General features: G+C 40.7%; 1 protein-coding gene across 1 annotated transcript in view; it reads left to right on the forward strand.

Annotated features, from left to right (window-relative positions):
* The window catches only part of scfd2 (sec1 family domain containing 2), an 88,119-nt gene that overhangs the window by 3,648 nt on the left and 64,857 nt on the right, over positions 1-19,614 (forward strand). Inside the window, exons 4-5 of the mRNA XM_086090226.1 lie at positions 9,792-9,919; positions 17,173-17,348. Of these exons, the coding sequence (XP_085946352.1) occupies positions 9,792-9,919; positions 17,173-17,348 (304 nt within the window). The remainder of the gene's footprint in view (positions 1-9,791; positions 9,920-17,172; positions 17,349-19,614) is intronic.

Genomic DNA, 19,614 nt, shown 5'->3' on the forward strand with positions numbered 1-19,614 from the left:
CTTTAAGTTTTTGTTTTTTGTTTTTGGTAAAATACTAAGAATTATAGAAATATGTTTAGAATTACTATCATTTCTATTGTAGGATATTTGGTAAAATAATAATTTAATATTTTATAATAATTTCTATTATTAACCAGTGATATCTGGTTAAATATTAATTAGAAAATTAAATTGAGATTTTATAGGTAAATTGCGATATGATTACTATAAAAGGTAATTTGGTAAAATGTCATAATATTCGCAAACAAAACAAGTACTAGCCTGTCTCACACAAAAAAAATAGTGCCTTCATATGAATACAAAAGCTATCTTGTTTCTTCGGTCAAGAAACTAGTTGAATATTTAGTAGTTAATTCCCCACAATCCAATTCCTCACATTTAATTACTCAACGATTACGATGCCCAGCATCCTCATCATCAACTCTGTTTTTTTTGTTGTTTTTTTACACTACACCTGAAGGTTTTGAGGTTGGACCTATGTGGGATATCCCCACATTACAACATTAGCTTTAGCATTAGCGTGTTCTGAATCAAGAAGGAAGCAGGATCGAGTCAGGAGCAAACAGATTCATACGTCACCTTCTAAATAGAGTATTTTCTCTGCTCTTGAGTGGATGATGTTGCATTTATGTTACCATAACCTCGCATACCAAAGCCAAGTAAAGCGTTGAGGAGATGTTGTTGATTTAGTCAATTAAAATCTTAAAAGGAAGATGATGTGGAGTTTGTGCAGTGCGCAACCATAATGAGCTTTAATGTGTTGTAGCCTGGCATTTTGCAGAACAGATGTCCCAATCGAGCCTCGTCGCAGATGTTCGTTAAAGAAAACATGGCAACAAAACGCAGATTTTCCAATTTACTCGAGGGCCGTGTTTGAGACAATGCTCAAATCCTTTCAAAGAAAGCAGCTTGTGTTTGTTTATGCTGACATGCACGTCAACATAAAAGTAACGGACTTTCTTTTACGGAAAAACTTTTATCTTGATTTTTCACCGGCCACAAATTAAACAAGACATTCAATTGATGTTGCACTTCCCAAAAAAGAAGACAAACTATTTATGTTGCATTTAACAAGAATATGTCTACAAAGAATACAAAATGTTAATGTTATACTTTCCTAAAAATAACTCAAAACTATTGCTTTTCACTTTCCCAAGTTGAAGACAAATTAATGTTGCACGTTCATAAAAAGACAAACCATTAATGTTACACTTTCCTAAAATGAAGACAAAATTGATGTTGCTCTTTTCTCAAAAGAAGACAAACTATACATTTTGTACTTTGCTAAAAAGACAGATTATTGTTTTTTTGCATTTCCCTATGAAAACAATGACAACCATATAATGGTTGTTGCACTTTCCTAAAAATAAGTAAAACCTTTTATGTTGTACTTTCCTAAAAATTGATTTAGAACTTTCCTAAAAAGAAGACCAACTATTGGGTGCAAGTAAAAAAAAATAAGAAAAGATGTTGTTGTGATGTTGCACGTCCCTAAAATAAAGACAAGCTAAGGATGTAGTGCTTTACTAAAAAGACATTGCACTTTCATTAAAAAGAAAAAAACCCATTGATGTTGCACTTTCTTCAAAAGACGTACTATGGATTTTGCACTTTCCTAAAAAGAAGAAATGTTTTGATGATGAACTTTCCTAAGAAGACAAGGAATGATTTGGTTTTGCACGCACCTAAAAAGAAGACAAACAATTGATGTTGTACTTTCTTAAAAAGAAGATAATCTAATGATGTTACGCTATGTCAAAAAGAAGAAAAAGCACAAAAAACTTGATGTTGCATTTTTTTTTAAAGACTATGGATGTTTCACTTTCCTAAAATAAAATAAAAAAAGACAAACCGCTGATGTTGTCCTTCCAAAAAGGAAGCACATTAAACTCTTCAGTATTATGAAATATTTGTTTCCACATGAATCCACTTCCCTCTGGCCGTGTTGTTCAGCCTTAGCTTTAAATTCTGCGAAAGTAAGAAGAAAAAAAACGTACGCGCTGCTGCACATCATTAAACCCAGTGGTTGTTTCTGCGCCGTTTCGAGTGTCTGTGAAGCGTTTCCTCCTACTGGATGTTGATGTTGACGCACCTACGCTATGATTTGTCCTGTTATTTTTAAACCTCGCTGTGTTTTGATGAGGGCTTTTCTGTTGTTAAAAGTTGGGTTAGCGTAGCAAGATATTTCCTTCAAGTGATTCCAGGTTATTTGCGTAAATTAGCATGTCCTTCGTCCCTAAATACTTGCTGGGTGGTGGGTAGACCCCACACTTACACTTACTTTGCAATTACCATCGTTTTTTTTCCCGTTTTTTGGGGGTCCGTAACCTGCCAGTGGGATTGTTAGGACCCAGCCTTTGACCTTGCGGTTCTCATGTCCACGCCGCCGCGTCTCTGCGCACCTTTTCTCAGGGTTTCCTGAGCTGTTGAATAAACCCAAACTGCATAGTTGAATAAACGTGTGCCATGTGGAGCGAAAGTTTGCGGTCGGCTACCTTCGCCGCCATGTCTGTGCTGTGCTTGGCTCAGAAAATCCTTTCCTCGCCCTGTGTGGTGCGTCTGTATCCCATTGGAAGAGGGCACCGAGTTTCTTTCAACCTGGCTCCTCCTCGGACCTTGATCCTGTTGGGGGTGTGTGTGTGTGTGAGTGCATGGGTGGCCAAGGTGGAGATCTGGTATCCGCGTATCCGACCGCACCCTCGCCATGAGAAAACACACGGTGAGGCTGCCATCTTCCTCAAATGTGCCTGGCATATTGCACAGAATGAAAAACACCTATTTCTGTTCCACGCTAGGGAACAGAAGCCCGCGTTAAAAAAATAAATACATTTGCAGTATTGGCGGCATGTAAAGCAGAGGTAGACGTGCTAATGACAGGCAGAGGTGAAGTAAAACTGGCCACACTCATTCTATGCTACGCAGGCTATATTTAAGGGTTGGTGTGAACGGTACGAACACAAATTTAAATGTCTTTCACACAGAGATCCTGCAAAAAACAAAAACTAAAATCACACCATAGCCTTAATAGAAGTTTTTTTTATTGCCAACCCAATGACATAACGAAATGCCGATTTCATACAGTATCAAATAAATGTTCCCTATTGAAATTAATTGAAATGTCATTAATCCGTTCTATCACCTAAAAAAATGCAACTATTTAGTAAAAAAAAAAATTGCACTATAAACATAACAGAAGTTAATAAATGAAAATAAACTGCTTTTATGAATCTTAACATAAAATCAGACACTTTATATGAAGGTTCTCATGTCCTATCCTACAGGGTGATTTTTAAGTTCTGATTTACAATTCCTTCCACAAAATTGCTTTATGTCTGTTGCTTGTCTTATCTCTGTCATAAATTGAAGACTAAACTGAAATAGCAGTTTTATTAATAAAAATTAAAAAAAAATCAACCCTTTATCATATCAACACAGAACCATGCCAGGTTTTTCTTCTTCTAAGATGTTATCAGGGTTTTAATCAACAGCGACGGCTTCAACTTCAGATGCGACAGATATCAAATATTAAAAAAGTGCACGTTTTAGTCGACGTAATGTTGGACTCCTCACATGAGGAGGACATCGACCATGTGTGAAGCCAGTGGACGACTTTCACCTGAACAGCTTGTTCCCGTCAAGCCCGAGATAACATAACCTTTTTTTTTTTTTTGGTCCGTTTGATGCTCTTTTATTACGTTTCCACCAAAGGACAGTACTGCACATTTATTCCGAAACAGCCGGATCAAACATCCGCACAGATAACGCTTCAGATCCTTGTGCCCAACTCCTTCAAAGAGCCCACGCTGCTGCCTTTCATTTGAAATGATAAAAAGCCCCCCCCCCCCCTCCCCCCACTTCCTCCGTAGTGCTTACAATAAAGCCTTCTTCACTACATTTTGTATTAACAGCAATCGTAGCGTTTATTTGCATTTACTGTGAATCCTGACAACTATATCGTGATGTTTGTATTCATTTTTAATGGATTTTTACTTGGGGGGGGGGGGGGGGTCAAAACTGATTTAAATCGGAAAACCTACTTTCGACAAGGAACTAGTATCATACCCTCAAATCATTATCCCACTGAATCGAATTGAATGGAATCGTTCCACTTTATATTATTAATTATACCGTATGTTTTTTTCACTTTGCTTTTGCTGTAAAGTCTTATTTCTCCAATACGATTAATGACATCATTGATCACCCAAATTATATCATCACGGTTGATCACAGATTTTTCTCAGATTGGTGTAAAATCTATTTAAAATACATCCAAATGAGCCCTAATCGGAAGCAAGTATCCTAGTTAGGTGGTCGACACTAACTTGCTAAGATGTTTTACCGATGCCTTCTAATGTATGCGAAGATTGAGAATCAAGTTGAATGATCATTTTGAGGATTTGGAAAGTTAGAAACCGATTGACATGAAATTCTCGTCTGCCTGAAAGTGAACATAGCAATTCGGCCATTTTTGTTTGAAGCAGCCATTTTGGGCAAATTCCAAGGCGCTCCTGCGAGGGGATTGAACCAGATAAGGGATCTGAGACAAATGTGCTGAACAGCGTCCAATCTCGGCAAATCTTATCGCCAATGTTTGAAGATCATTTCGAGGTTTCGCCATGAAAAAGCGGGTACGAGGGGCAATTTATTGCATTCATGTTTTATTGGTCGTCGCGTCTCCCTTCTTCTACTCGCATCCCGCTGCAGCCCCCCTCCCCTCCCCAACACCCCCATCCATAAATCTGCTGGGTCATTTTTCTGTCGCTCTTGCCAGGACACACAGACACTCAATGCCGGGATTCTGCCTCTCGTCTCCTCCTGTGGCACATCTGTTGCACAAACTTCACAGCGCAACATCTTTCTTCATACGCCGGAGCACATTTGCCGCGCAGTCGGTTGCATAAAACTTGCCATAACGTTCAAGGTGTGACGTGCGTAGGTGCTGACACGCTCCAATCCCCCTGAAAAGATTCAAGCGCCGCGCGGCTCTGAACTTTTCCCAGCCGTCAACAACGGACGGGGTCAACAACCGTCTGAAATGAAAGGCGACGTAAAAGCTGTGTTGTTTTTGGACAGGACTCGCGCAAACACATGTTCTCACTCCAGTTGCGGTTCCTCCTATGCTTTTTATTGGGCCTTGTTTTTTTTGTTGTGTTCTGTTGCCCATTACAAAGAAAACGGCGGAAACGTAATTGCGCGTTGCAGCTGCGGGCAGATAGCTCAGCCAAACGGACAACATTATTTCTGTTAGCTAATGGACCCCTACGAGAAATCTGAATCCCTGAATCCCGTCCCGGAATGTGTTTAGAGATGGTATTTATTCTACGTGACTCACTCATGAATCATGACATGAAGTTTTCATGCAAGTACAAGAGTGCGTCATACATAAATGAAGACAGTCCGAGCGCCCCTGATGTTGTACGATCGTCGGAATTTCAGCAAATGTCCATAAAAGTACACCTCTGAAGTCCCTTGGTTGAGTTGTCCCATACAACGGTCGAGCATGGCCGTTCTTAACGGTTGTGTTGTTTGACGTGAGACAAGTAAACGCCTCCCTCAAATCGTCGCCTCCCTTATCCCACTAGGAAAAAAAAAACTACTGAGCTTTTAGACGGACTGGTTTGACCTAAACCTGAGTATTATTAAAACAAATATACAGACTTTAGGTATCAACTGTGCTCGAACCTTAGCCCATAAATAGATTTGAGCAACGTGGCTATCGACGCCTTCTTAAATTAATTGCCTAAGTCATTTTTTCAGATGTTTCAGGAAACACAAAAAAATTGAATCGTAGGCAAAAATAAGAATTTTTACAAAAAAAATATTTTTAAGCTATCATTTCTACTTAAAAATAAAGAATACAATTCAAAATGTAACATAAATCTGAGTGTGAAAAATAGAGGTGCAGCGATTAATCGACAACTAATTGATTATATAAATCGATCATTATCTTGATAATCGATGAATCTCCTCAACATTAAATATTCACAAATTTCTGGAGTCCTCCATGAAAGCAGACTCATTATGTTTGGTTTCCATCCATCCATCCATTATCTGAACCGCACAATTGTTTTTACTTTGAAAAACAATGATCAACATTTTTGCCGATTCTCCTCACATTACAGACCAAACCAGTAACTGAACTCATAATGAATAAACGTGTCAATTTAAAATAAAGTCCTGTTTTGAAAAAATTAATAGATATTTAAACGTTTATTAAAATCTGATTAACCGATTAATTGACAGATTAATCGATTACTGAGTTAATTGTCAGTTGAAATTGTAGTGAAAATTGAGACATGTGAAATCCGAAATATTAGTTGTTATTCTGCACCCAAAATCAGTCTTCTAACAACTTCACACACCACAATTTGGAAGTGAAACTTTTAAATTTCAATATCCACAATGGAAGAAACTTTCAACTATGTGCTTCTGTCTTCTAAGATTCCTATCCCAATAGTAGACATTGCTCAATAGAAGTGGAATCATGGAAGTCTGCCTTTTCAATTCATTCTCAATGGGCAAACCTAATCCCAAACCCTAAACCGAACACCTTAAGTAACAATGTGGACTAAAGGTGTTTTATTTGGCTTTTTGTGGCATTGTTGCCCAACCTCTTCCAGTAATACGGCTTTGTCACTTGTTAAATTTTGGACATCCGTACTAAAAATAAAAATATAATCACAATACATAAATGCATGCACACACAGGAACCAGAAACATTCTTCTTTGCCTTCTCACACACTTCCAGGAACAAATCCCACCTACCCGCCAACCCTCCTCTGTCCCTAACCCCCCTCACTCATTAATGCATGCAGACAGTCATCTGTTATGTCATCACTTAAATATGCCGACTCATTCCTCCTCCTGCTTTACACTATGTGATGTTCAGCCACCTTTATAGCACTCGCACATACACACTCTCAGCTCTTAAGCGGACGGGTAGGAGTGCAAGAGTGCCCCCTTCAGGCAGGTTTATAGCAATGTTGTCTTCCCCCCCCTCAAGTGTTCCTAAGTGGAGTGTTGCTCACTTAGTTTGGGGCCATTATAAACTTCAGCTTGAAGCCCCGCCCCCTTTTCTGACCAAATGGCCCAGCAGGGACGGCGTCAAGGGGTGATGTGTGTGCGTGTGGTGAAAGCTGGGCACGGAGCCAAAAGAGAACCATATTTCATCCACTTCTTTGGTCCTGAGGGAACACACGCACACACGCACTCAGATGTTTTGCAAACACGCTAGAGAAGAAGACGTACGCGTCCTCGGACACGGTCGAGTCGAGGCGTAGCATTTCAAACACGTCAAACACGCGGGATGTTACTTCACGATTTGCCCCCTCCCTTGCCAAAAAAAAAGGGGGGGGGGAGAATAATAATGTTCTCCAGAAATGAAACCATGTCATCGGTCTGGACTAACGTCTGGAATTCCCCACAACTTAAGCAAGCGTGCGTATTGTTGGGAAATAGCTGATTTATATTCGTGTAACTTTTTTCGCAACAACTAAACAAACTGCGCCGTGTTTGCTTTTTTTTTTTTACTCATCTGCGAAGATGGCGGCCATCCCAGCGCGATAATCCCCCCCCCCCCCCCCCACCCCAACTCCTTGTCCAACCCTGAGGTCTGGAACAGATTACATCTGATATTAAACACATGGCAGCAGTTAGAAAGCACAAAAGACGACGATGACGAAGAAAAAAAAAAAAAAAAAGCAGCACATTTGTCAACAAGCGCCCCCTCCCTCCATCTACCTCCACTCGCTCTTTGTCCGTTTCTCTCGCCGCACGCCGCCGCCGTCTCGGAATATCTCGTAAGAGAGACGTAAAAGAGGGGAATGTTTTTTTTGTTTTTGTTTAGTTCCCCGACAACAAACTCAGTGCTGCAGGAAATCAAAGAGGAGAAATGTAATAAATATGTCATTGGTGTTTGAATTCTCTTGAACGAGATGAAGTGCCTTTTGATTTCCTTGGAGTCGTTTCCGATTCATTCGGATTTGGAGCATGTGACTACCAGGTGTGTTTTGGACTTGGTTTTCGCATATCTATAGCGAACCCACGTTTTCCCGACCCACCTGCGACCTTCTATTTATATCTATATCTATCTATATTTTTTAGGACCCCCGTTAGCTTTGGCTAAGTGGTTGCTAGTCTTCCTGGGGTCCTCAGAATGAATACAGCAAAAATTTACAAAGGTTAAAATTACGCTATTATTAAAAAAGCATTAAAAGTCATTAGGTGGATTATGCTAAAATCAAGGTCTTGAATAGCATTAAGAAGCATTAAATATGTTTTTGAGGGGCATTTAGATTTTAAATACCATTGTTGATTATGATTTGGAAACGGGTGACTAGTGGCCTGGGGTCTACGAGTTGCTTCCATCTACTAATTGATCTGAGTTTGAAAAGAAAAAAAAATGGTGTTCCTCTCACCGATGTCCAACATAAAACACCAAAGCCACCTAGTGGCAGAAAATTACCTCAGCACAAATCTACGACTCAATGTTTCACACTAATTTAAACCATAACTGTTGACTGTAACTTTATGAATTACTTACTGTAAAATTACTGTATCAATGCACTGAAAGATACAACCACATTTGTATTTAGTCACCATATTTGTCCACTTTTATGTTAATTGACAAGAGTTAAAAGTCCTACTTTAATCACTGTCAGAAATCTGTTTAGCCCCAGTAAAGCCCCTCCAGCATTTTTATTTGATATTTTTAATATATTTATATATTATTTTCTCAGTCCTTCTGTATCTGCCAAGCCACCCTTTAGCCCAGGAGAGAGAGAAAAAAATGTGGAGGCGTGCACATAACTTTAAATTCTTCTTTATTAAACTAATTCATTTATTCGGCTGTATTAAAATAATAATAATAATACAGCAGGGAAACACTCCAGACTTGTCTTTTGGGTTCAAACTTGCGATTGTGAAGTTGACACAATTATGTTCCTTAGGGTGTCTTTGGAGTTTTGCACTTAAATCAAAAATATTTATTCTTATTTATACAGGCAATATATTAGGCAACATCTGATCATTTTCTAGATGTTCATTCTGGCAGATGTTGATGTCGTCGCACACACGTCCTGTGCTAAGGTCCCATTAGCGAGGCGGATCAGAGTGTTCCGTAAGCGAGGAGATAAGGAGACCACGGAGAGATGCTATCAAGAAGAGCTTTGCTCTCCGCAGGCTCTGACACACTACAACAGTATTAACATAGATGGGAGAGAACATTCCAAATGTTGAGTCAGTGTTAATTCTGGCTTTTTCCTGTGCGGGGTCCCGCAGGGGAGTCGACACGCTCTGAATATCAGACTGACAAGATTCAGTCTCATCCATCTTGTCCATGCAGACGCTTTGTAAACAACACATCCGTGTAATACGTCGCACCTCTGATTTGTCAATTTACCTGGGATTGGGGGTGAGGCAGCTACACGTTAGGCTCATTTCATACTTTTGATTGTTTGTAGGTTTAAATGTGAGGATGAATGGTAGTTTGTTCTCTGGGATTGACTGGTAACCCGTCCAGACCAGGGTGTATCCTGACTCTTGCCTAACGTTAAGAGAATGATTATATGGACATCATCAATTAACAATTCGGCCAAGTAGTATTTTGTAACTGGAGAATAAATAGCATCGGGCATAGAACCGAGCCTTGTGGAACCCCACACATAACATCATCCAATGCTTAATGTGGAATAAAATAAAACAGTCATAAACATTATACAGTTGACACAAGAAAAAGAAAAAAGGAATTTCTCAAGCTAAACGAAAACTGATCTCGTTTCGTTTGCTGCCAGGTCACCTGCCGCCCGTTCCCTGTGGGAGGCAATGCTCACCAGCAAGCACAAGGAAGGCGTGATGGAGGTCCGACGGCAGCTTGTGGAAGCTGCCAGCAAGGAGAAGCTGCCCATTAAGATGAGCATGGGTATGAATATGTCCATATCGTGAGCTTTTTTTTCTATCGCCAACCTCCCCACAATATCGTGATAATTATCGTATCGTGATGTTTGGATATCGTTACATCCCTATTTAATATACGATTTTTTTAATCAAGGTCTTCTTTCCGTGTATTTTTTAAACAAATCAATACATAATCTGTATTACAATAAACTACATCACATTTATTGTACCCAAATGTTTGTAGGTTAGGCTTACAGTAAAATAAAGTAGGGATAGACCGTTAACCAGCCTGGCATTATTGGGCATTTTGACAAATATCGGTATCGGCCTTTTTTCAAATTCTGACAGCCGATAAAAGGTCAAGCTAAAAGAATTTTAATCTCAGGGAACGATTTAAATTTTCAGTTAACTATATAAGAGATACTGCTGACCATGGGAACCTTCTGAACCTTTTGTTTTTGTTCGACATTAAGACAAAGACACGGGAAAGTTTAAGATTTCAGGGTTTTTTTTGTGTGTGTGTGGAAAATATAGAGCTATGGTATTTACTAAGATTTAAAAATAAATAAATAAATACACATAAGAAGTCGTTATCCACGAACTAATGTGAAAGACAGTTTATCTACATCAATTAGACTTGTTAACAAAACAAAAAAAGTCAGTCAGTCATAACTCAAATTGAGACGACAACAACCTTTGCTTTTTGAAAAATGCATTTTACTGCATTACAACGTCGATTTGAATTCGATGAATTGATCATACGTACCTCCCTGGCACACAACATTCAAAATGACTCCAAGAGAAAGGTCGTCGCACCCTATTACAGCTCCGTAGCGCCACCTACTGAGTCAGTCAAATCCCTTGCTCGGACTGTGTGTTTGCACATGTGGCTGCCGAGGAAATGTGAACCACATGTTGGAGCTGTGACACACACACACACACACACGTTTGCAAACTTTTGTTGTTTGTTAATGAAGCAGAGGAGGCCGAGGCGAAGGATAAAAATATGTGTTGGCACGCGAAAATAAAGTCACCTCGCACACACACACATATTTGCACACATGCACACACACACAGGTCTATGAGTCCCACCGTGCATGTTCACCTTTATGCAACCTTCTGACTCACATTGCATGACTGACGTACACACACACACACACACACACACACACACACACACACACACACACACACACACACACACACACACACACACACACACACACACACACACGCATTCGGTGTTAGTGTGATGTTAGCATCTGGCACAAAAAAGGGGCAGGCCCTCTTCGGTCCCTCGGCCCCCGTAATGTGTGAGGTAAAAAAAGTGTCTGGTAACAAGCAGGTTGGTTGATGTGTTGGAGGTCACACACACAGACGCACGCACACTCTGCCAAGAAATTGTGTACACACACACACACACACACGCTGGTTTCATTTTCCTTTCACTCCTTTGTGCTTAAAGACGCAATTTGCGGGCCATCCCAACCTTTAATAGCGATCAATGAGGTGGCCGACCGCCGATGTACGATGCAAACAGACGCTAACCTCAGGGTGAAACTCTCCATTTAAAAGTCGATTTATGTCCGACACAAATCTCCTTTCGGGCGAGGAGCAGCATAATAATACAGGATTAGCCGGTCCAGCTGAGTGGCAATTAATGTGAACGTCTGTACCAATAAAATACAGTTTATATTATGTCTAAGTACAGTTGTATCTCGGGATGTGTGGTATAAAAGGTAGGAATTTGCCCAAAGGTAGAGATTTGGACCCTACTGGCCAATCGCAGTAACACATGTTAATTATGCCTTTGTGCTCACAGTAAGGTGTGACAGAAATGCACAAAAAGAGAAAGTCAGAAAGACATCTGTGAAATAAAGTTTGTTTACAATGTCCACAAAAAAAAGTCATGTCAAAAAAGATTCCAGCATCCGATATGAACGGTAGCCCCGAGCCAACACAGCACTGCGTCGGTCGGGCATCAAAGACACTTCAAGTCAACCCCCCCTCAAAAATTCTTGACAACAATATGTTATATGCAGCCCCACTAGTCTAAATACGGTATTCTGGTTAAAATTGAGTTAGTGGAATATGAGTTAAAGGGATACTTGACTCATTGAGCCATTTTCGGCAGTAAAAAAATCATATTTTGTCCAGAATGAATTTGATAACTTAATTATTTTTCATGTAGAATGAATACCTTTAAAAAGAAATGTTCCACTTGCTGTCGACTGAAGATGATTACCTGTGCTGAGGAAGTAGGCAACGACCAATCATGGTTCAGTTTGCTGACCAAACCCAGAAAACAGGTGAGCCATAATTAGTAATTACCTACTTCCTCAGCACAGGTGATGTCATCTTCAGTCGACAGGTGGAAAATTGTACTCATCAAATTAATTCTAGACAAAATACTAACTTTTTGCTGCCGAAAATGGCTCAATGAGTCAAGTATCCCTTTAAGCAGCAAAATCCAGCACTTTTTATCAATATCAGAAGGCGGCCATTTTGCCACTTCCTGTCAAGTGAAAATGACATCACAATTGCTCAGGTAACAACCAATCACAGCTCTACTTCAGAAAACAGGTGAGCTGTGATTGGTCGTTGCCTGAGCCCTGAACAACCGTGAATGGCAAAATGGCCGCCCCCTAAGATGGATAAAATGGCTGGATTTTGTTGCATAACTCATATTCCACAAATGTAATATGAATTAGAATGTTATATTTAGGCTCACATATTATTGTCAAGAAATGTTTAAGGTTGACTGCCCCCTTTAAGTATCATTATCACGAAGGGAAAATGAGTAGTAGGAGAGAGACGGCGAAGCTGGGCTAAGTGCTAAGCCATCGACATGCAGTCACGAAAAACAAAAATCGGTGCTTGGGTGATTTAGTGCCCTTGCCACAGAGAGTGGAGAGTAACATACTTTGAACAGAAAAATAGCAGACAACTTTAAAAGAAAAATGGCCAAAAAGCTGAACTCAAGCAAAAAATAGATACAAATAAATAAATAAACATGATCAGACATTACAAAAGCATCACACAAAAAATTGCCCCAAAAAAAGGTAACTATAATAATGTTCACACATGGACATTTTCACACGTCCACTTGAATGTTTTAAAGCCAGTCATACATCTCCAGCTCCCCCCCCCCTTAAAAAAAAAATCCTCCAACAGTCCACTCACGACGCCAACATTCTCACATCCATTGCGGTTCAACTTGGCTCGTCGTCGTCTCGACAGGATAACATCATCCACTGAGAGAACGGGAAAAATAATCCACTTTCTCAGAGCCTCCGCTTGACCTGTCAGCTTTCTCACTGCACAATCGGATGATGAAATTCCCCTGCTGGCTTGTACGTGTGCACGCATTTGTGTGTGGATGTCGTTGTGTCCGGTGTTGGAAACATTTCCGGAACAGCTATATCATCATTGTCAATATGTCTGTATCTGTTCGCTTGTGTATTATCATGTGGATTTATTCGGGGTGTAACCAAAAATCGCAGTTCGGTGCAATGTATATGATTGGCCACGGTTCGGTTCGGTTCACATTGGCAACAGTAAGGAAATAGAATGAAACCAATACAACTGCTTTTTCAACAAGAAGCAAGTATCACGGGGCTGTAATTCCTAAACCATGAGTCATTTTGATAAAAGCTTGTCACATACATGTCACAAGACACTTGGGAACTGTTTTACATTGTGAAAAAAAATGCGCCCCGTCTCCTTTAACAATGAAAAATGAGTTCTTAATCCCAAACAGCAGCCTTTTAGCCTGTGATCGCCAATCACACATCTTACAGCTTCAAAAGGGGCCTAAATCGGGCAAGCGCTCATAAAATTTCCTCCACTTCACCGCTGTCTCAGCGTGTAAATAAAATTCCCTCGATTGTTCCCGTTGTCCCTCTTTCAGCGAGAGTTACTTACGAGGCTGTCCGGCCGCTGAGGTGGGCCACAACTCAGCCCCCCCCTCCACCACTGGTGCGACATCCGACATCGCTTAGCCTCAAATTCACCCCAGCTCACCTACAGTCGTCTTCAAGTTATTCGGACTAAATCATCGCTTGCCCTTCTGCCCTTTTGGTATCCCTCAAGACTTTCATCGTCGGCTCGGCCTCATTCGCTCGGTTTATTTATAGCGCAGTACTGCACTTTCATCTGTTTCTTGAACGGGACAAACAGTCTAACGTAGCATACAGAAGGAGAACAACGCCCAAGCAGATGCTGTAGCCCGCAGCTCACACCAAGACACTCACACGGAGACTAACCGGCACTAAGCTCATTTAACATCCAGCGGAATTTTGGCAGATTTTTTCAAAATAGAGGTTTAAAGCCATTTAACTCATTCACTCCCAGCCATTTTCACGGAAGTAAACCCCTTTTGCTCCCGGCTGGTTTACTGGATTTTAACTGATTTTGCAAGTCCCACTGAATATTGTGTTCTATTGCTATAAAAACATGGAACCTACCAAAAGAAGGATTAGAGTCTTTTCTTTCATCAGGAAAAAAAGTATATTTCTATCTGTTTCCATTTTGCAGTAATTAGCATTTAAATATAGCTACGTTTCATCATTATTCACAAATCTGTTTAAAACAGTGGGTGGGAAGAGGATTTCGCAACATGGCCCTGGTTGAGCTCTTATACTCTGCTGCCACCTGCTGGCCGTTTTTTTGTAATAACTACCATTGTTTTAAGGGACCTCTTCATGTCAGGAGCTGTATCAAAGCTTTCTGTATGCTCTAGCATAAAAAACAACAACATAAAAACGTATAAATAAGTCTTTGGGACACTGGTAATATTTAGAATAGAACGTATTTATACGTTTTGGGGAGCAAATTAGTTAGTACCACTCCTATTTATAGAACAATATTATAGACTCTAATTTACCACATTTGTTTGTGTAATTTGTCCGCTTGACGATGAAGTGCTGCCTCCGTGAGTGAAAATACAATCAATTATTTTAATGTCTTTGTTATTAAGACACCTGTAAAGAGTATTTAAATGTGAAAAAAATTGAATAATATGTCTTTAGCGCTCATTTTGAACCTTTTGGTTGGCTGTAGTAGTCAACTCAGGTCAGAGTGACGCCAAATGTGTTCAGATCACTTCGTGCAAGGTCTTCCAGGGAATCCCACTTCCCTTGGTTCTCTTTTTCTAAAACCTAGCTACTTTCTTTGGGATCAGTCCCAGAATGACCCGCGCGATTTGCTCATTAGCATAGATAAGAGCCACAGTTCAATCCGAGTTCTTTGATAACGCGAACAGGCTTTCGCACGCGTGGGCCGGGGGCCTTGCCGTTCAAGTTTGATTCCATCCGACACAAAGCGCACCGTTTTAGTCGGCCATTAGCCGGCGGAGTTTAGCTTGGCCCTGGCACTGGATGCGTTTCTGTGCTTGAATTATGGTTGGCACATCAAGGCCGGTGAAGCCGAGAGGTTTACGCTGCCAGGAGTGTTTTTTTATGGCGGGATATGTTCACAATAGAGCTTTTCAGGCGTTCGCACTGAAGCTTATTATGTGAAAATGCTTTAATTTCAACACGGAACTTGACCTTCGCTTTTGTAGACGCTCGTACTTGGCCTCAAAACATACAGATTCTTTCAGTGGAAAAGTGTTTCTCTGTCATTTTGCTTTAAAATTGTTTAGTTGTGTAATTGTGTTCCTTTTTAGTTCTGGAAAATTAAGTATTTTTTTTGGACCATGTAATAAAAAATGTCACGTATTCCGGGTTCCCACAAGTACTTATTTATTTTTTTTAATGCCTGAATTTACACACAGCTAACCGAATTGCTGCATTTATAAATGCTAATCGCTAATTAGCGTTAAAGCCGGTTTCTCCACATATCATAAAATAATCGTAATCACATTTGCAACATGCAGTATGTACTCCACAATGCAACTGAGGCACTGTTAATGCTTTAGTGCTGCTGTTTTGGTTAGCAACATTGCTGAAATGGGCTCAAAGGTTAACAATTGAATGTCTGTGTGTGAACAAGTGTCAATGAGGATACAGTAATGGGATAATTGAGGTGTCTTTTTTTTAGGGAGGCCTTTATTGACATCCATTAGCCCCTTTTTAACGAAATAACTTCGACTCTCCTTCGAAGCTATTGGTTTGTTTTTGCCTAGGGATGGGCGAGTACTGATACCAGCTATTGATATTGGGTCGAGACCGGCCTTATTTGAAGGTATCGGGTACTTGTAGAGGCTGCCGATACTAATCACTAATACTTGAAAAAAATATCTGTCATTAGGCAAGTCCTCCTCGGCAGCTATACTGTGGCAGTTTGACACGAGCTGCGTTACAAAGAAAAGTCATCATTCACATTTTTCTTCATTGAGTTAAATAAAATTTTATATATCAAAATTACTAGCGTTATCAATACTCTGTATCGCTGAGTACTTAAAAGTGAATACTTGTACTGGTATTGGTCTAAAAAAAGTAGTATCTAACATCCCTGTTTTTCCCCATGCAAGTTTTTGACTTGACAGATTGACCTGGTGAAAATCTGCCATTTAATAATAATGGTAATAATGCATTATATTTAAAGGCACCTTTCTAAGTAATCAAGGACACCGTACAATATGTTGCAAAAGACTAGATATATATATTAAAAAAAAGTTTCCAAGCAATGTTCTGGAAGCGCTATCATGTCAAAGCCAAAAGCTAAGCAGAGCTGCAGCGTTAGCGCAGATTAGCATTTGCTAACAATGTTATTTTCTGATAATCAGCGGCATACATGGTGGCCGAAGAGTTGTGTGAACCCTGCAAATATTCAGCATTCTGGACGACAGTCCATGTGCCCTGGTGCTGCTCAAGTCATGTTTTTGGCCGCGCTAAAGAAAACACTGGCCGGCCGAGTCCAACAGGAAATACTCCCACATCTGGTGCTGGTTCAGAGCATCAACATGAAGACGTGGTCCTTACTGGGGAGTTAATGCGTGCCCCCGTACCTCCAGGCCCTGCCGTCCATCCCCTGGTGTTGCTCTTCCCGCGTCCCCGCGCGTCTTCACGGGAATCTCTGCAAATAATCCAAAAGCAGCTCGAATTCACATGTATTTAGTCACGCTCTTATTAGCGCACCTCGCCATTGTGTTGACTCACTCACCCCCGCTTGTCTATTTGTACTGTTACTACATGCCGACGTTCCCATCAGGATGCATTACCCCAATTGTGTGTCCTCTCCATCCTTTTGCCTCTCTGTTTATTTTCAAGCCACAACGTTGCGGATTATGTATATGTTGCAGCGATAACGCCGTCTTCTCCCTTCCCTCCCAAGGCCGTGTGACCCCCGAGCAGCTGTGCTCCTACGCGCGGCCGTTCCGAGGTGACGCGGGGGCGCTAGAGACTCACTGCGGGGTGCTACAGCTGGGCCTGGCCACGGCGCAGACCCTCCGACACCCACTGTTACCCCGCTGGGACGCGTGCCTGGCCTTCGAGAGGCTGCTGCTGCAGGTCAGTGGATGCTCTCCTTGGGACAAAAAACTGTATAGTGGACTCCAAGTTCATTGCGGTTGTACATTCCAGAACCAATTACTGTGATAGGTGAAAATCTGGAACATAGAGAATAATGCACAATTTACTCCACCACACACTTTGAACACATGTAAATTTATTAAACAAATTTATAAACCATCCGCTATCTTAATGCTGACAAATACTATAAAATTCCTTAGAAGGGCTAACCAAAATTAGCGTAGATGTTACATTAACTGCAAATCACAGACCATATAACAAAAGAAAAGAAAAAATGTTCAACCAAAGCATATAATTTTGCCTAGCAATAGTCAACTAGCTTAATGCTGCCATATGATGTGAAACAGACGGGCTGACTAAAACTAGCATCGATGTTGTGAAAATTGTCAAACAATCGCTACTGTAACACACACAGAGCAGTATGCAACTATAGAGCATACAACAAAAGAGAATCAAAAGTTAAAACAAACCAAATAATTTCCTCTAATGGAAGTCCGTTAGCTTAAAGCTAATATATTACAAATTACCATGGACAAGCTAGCCGATGTTAGCATCCTGTCGATGTTATAGTTATATTCACTTTCAAACAACTGCTCAGACACACACATCAGCAACAAAAATGTTCTACCAAACCATATAATTTTGTCTAGCAAACTTCAGCTAGTTTAATGCTAACATAATGATACGAAACAACATAGACAGGCTTACTGAAATTAGCATTGATATAATAGTAATTATAGAACTTCACATCGTACAGTATATTTAAACAATAAAATCTACATCCGAACCATATTTTTTTTTACAAAAGACTTGTTAAGAAATGTGGGAACTCTTAAATTGCGGGTGAAAAAAATACTTGGTGTGCTTTTTTTAATGTTGCAAAAAAAAAAAAAACAATAACTGAAAAAGTTAAACTATGTGTTTTGAGCAACTTGAGAGACATATTTTGTCAAACTTCCCGCCTGCATACGACTTCAGAGATGCCTTTAAACCAGCAGAAAATTGTAATAAACATCTGCAATTAGCCATTCACACCTTTTCCTTGGGTAAATATTTACTATTTATTGAGTTTGCCTCGGGCTGGGCAGGTAAGTGGGTGTCTGCGGTTTTGTTCGCCGGTGGCTAACATGTTTTTGAACTGACAGAGTGGATTGGAGGGGAAAAAATGTAGATTCCTCTCCTGGTCAACAAGGTTGTTTGGAGGGAAAATAGTCACATCCAGTAAACGTTAATGCAAGGGAAAAATGTCCAATGACGTTGACGGGGTTAAGGTGTACACGTGTGTCAGTTAAGACGGAATCATCTTCTCCTTTGTCTGATCTCGCTATTTCGCAAAGCAAGACCGAGCAGCATTGGGCCGACTTAATCAAAGTAAATCATGGAAAAATCAAGCGGCTTGGTGCCAAAAGTCGAAATTTGAAAACATGCTCGTAAAAAAACTCCCTGTTCCCCAGCGAGAGGCCGTGGCTGTTTTATTAAAACGATGAGGAAGACTCCAGGGCTTAAAGTTCCAGCGTCCATTAACTCCGTGGCTCCACTTTGATCCTTGCTCCCATGGCTGACTGCCTGCAACTACCTGACTTTCAACTTTCTCAGCCTAACTGCCACGTAAGAACTTTTTAGCCGGTTAGCCGTCGGCCGTGCTTTGCGAATCCAATCTCACAGTGCGGGAAGTTGATGTTGGCCTTCCTTTTATTGAGGTATTAGGGGTAATGAGTTGTGTGTGCTGTGGTTTTGAAGGGCGGCGGCGGGTTAATCGCACGACAAAATTCCTTTTAGCCCGGCGTAGCGGTCGGCGTGTGTTTGCCACTCGGGCAGCTGCGGGTGCGACCGTCGCCTTCGGGACGGTGTGAGTTCTTCCAGGCCCACCCTGGCCGTGGGCCGTGCAGCGGGCACGTCAGGCCACTGAGTTCACACCCTCCTTGCAAATATGCTCCAATGTGTTGCAAAACATGAGGCAGTAGCTGAATACGACTTCTGACCAATGTGGAAATTACAAATCAAATACAGTGAAACCGCCGTTTGTTTGGGTACCCACACACAACAGGTGAAAATCTGCAAAAAATAGACAGTATGAAAAACATCTTTAAAATAGTTTTACCCAAAATCCAAACTGGGTGTCGTTTTGGGTAGGTAGGAAGTTACAGTCAAAAAATGTGGCTATGTGAGCTCCCTCTAGTGGTACGTGAAAGACTCACTGCCCAAGCACAGTTCAGTTGTATTTAAGTTTTTAATTACAATACAT

The sequence above is a fragment of the Leptonotus elevatus genome, chromosome 11, assembly GCF_054856555.1.
Source record: "Leptonotus elevatus isolate MCC_2025b chromosome 11, RoL_Lele_1.0, whole genome shotgun sequence".
Lineage (NCBI taxonomy): Eukaryota > Metazoa > Chordata > Actinopteri > Syngnathiformes > Syngnathidae > Leptonotus > Leptonotus elevatus.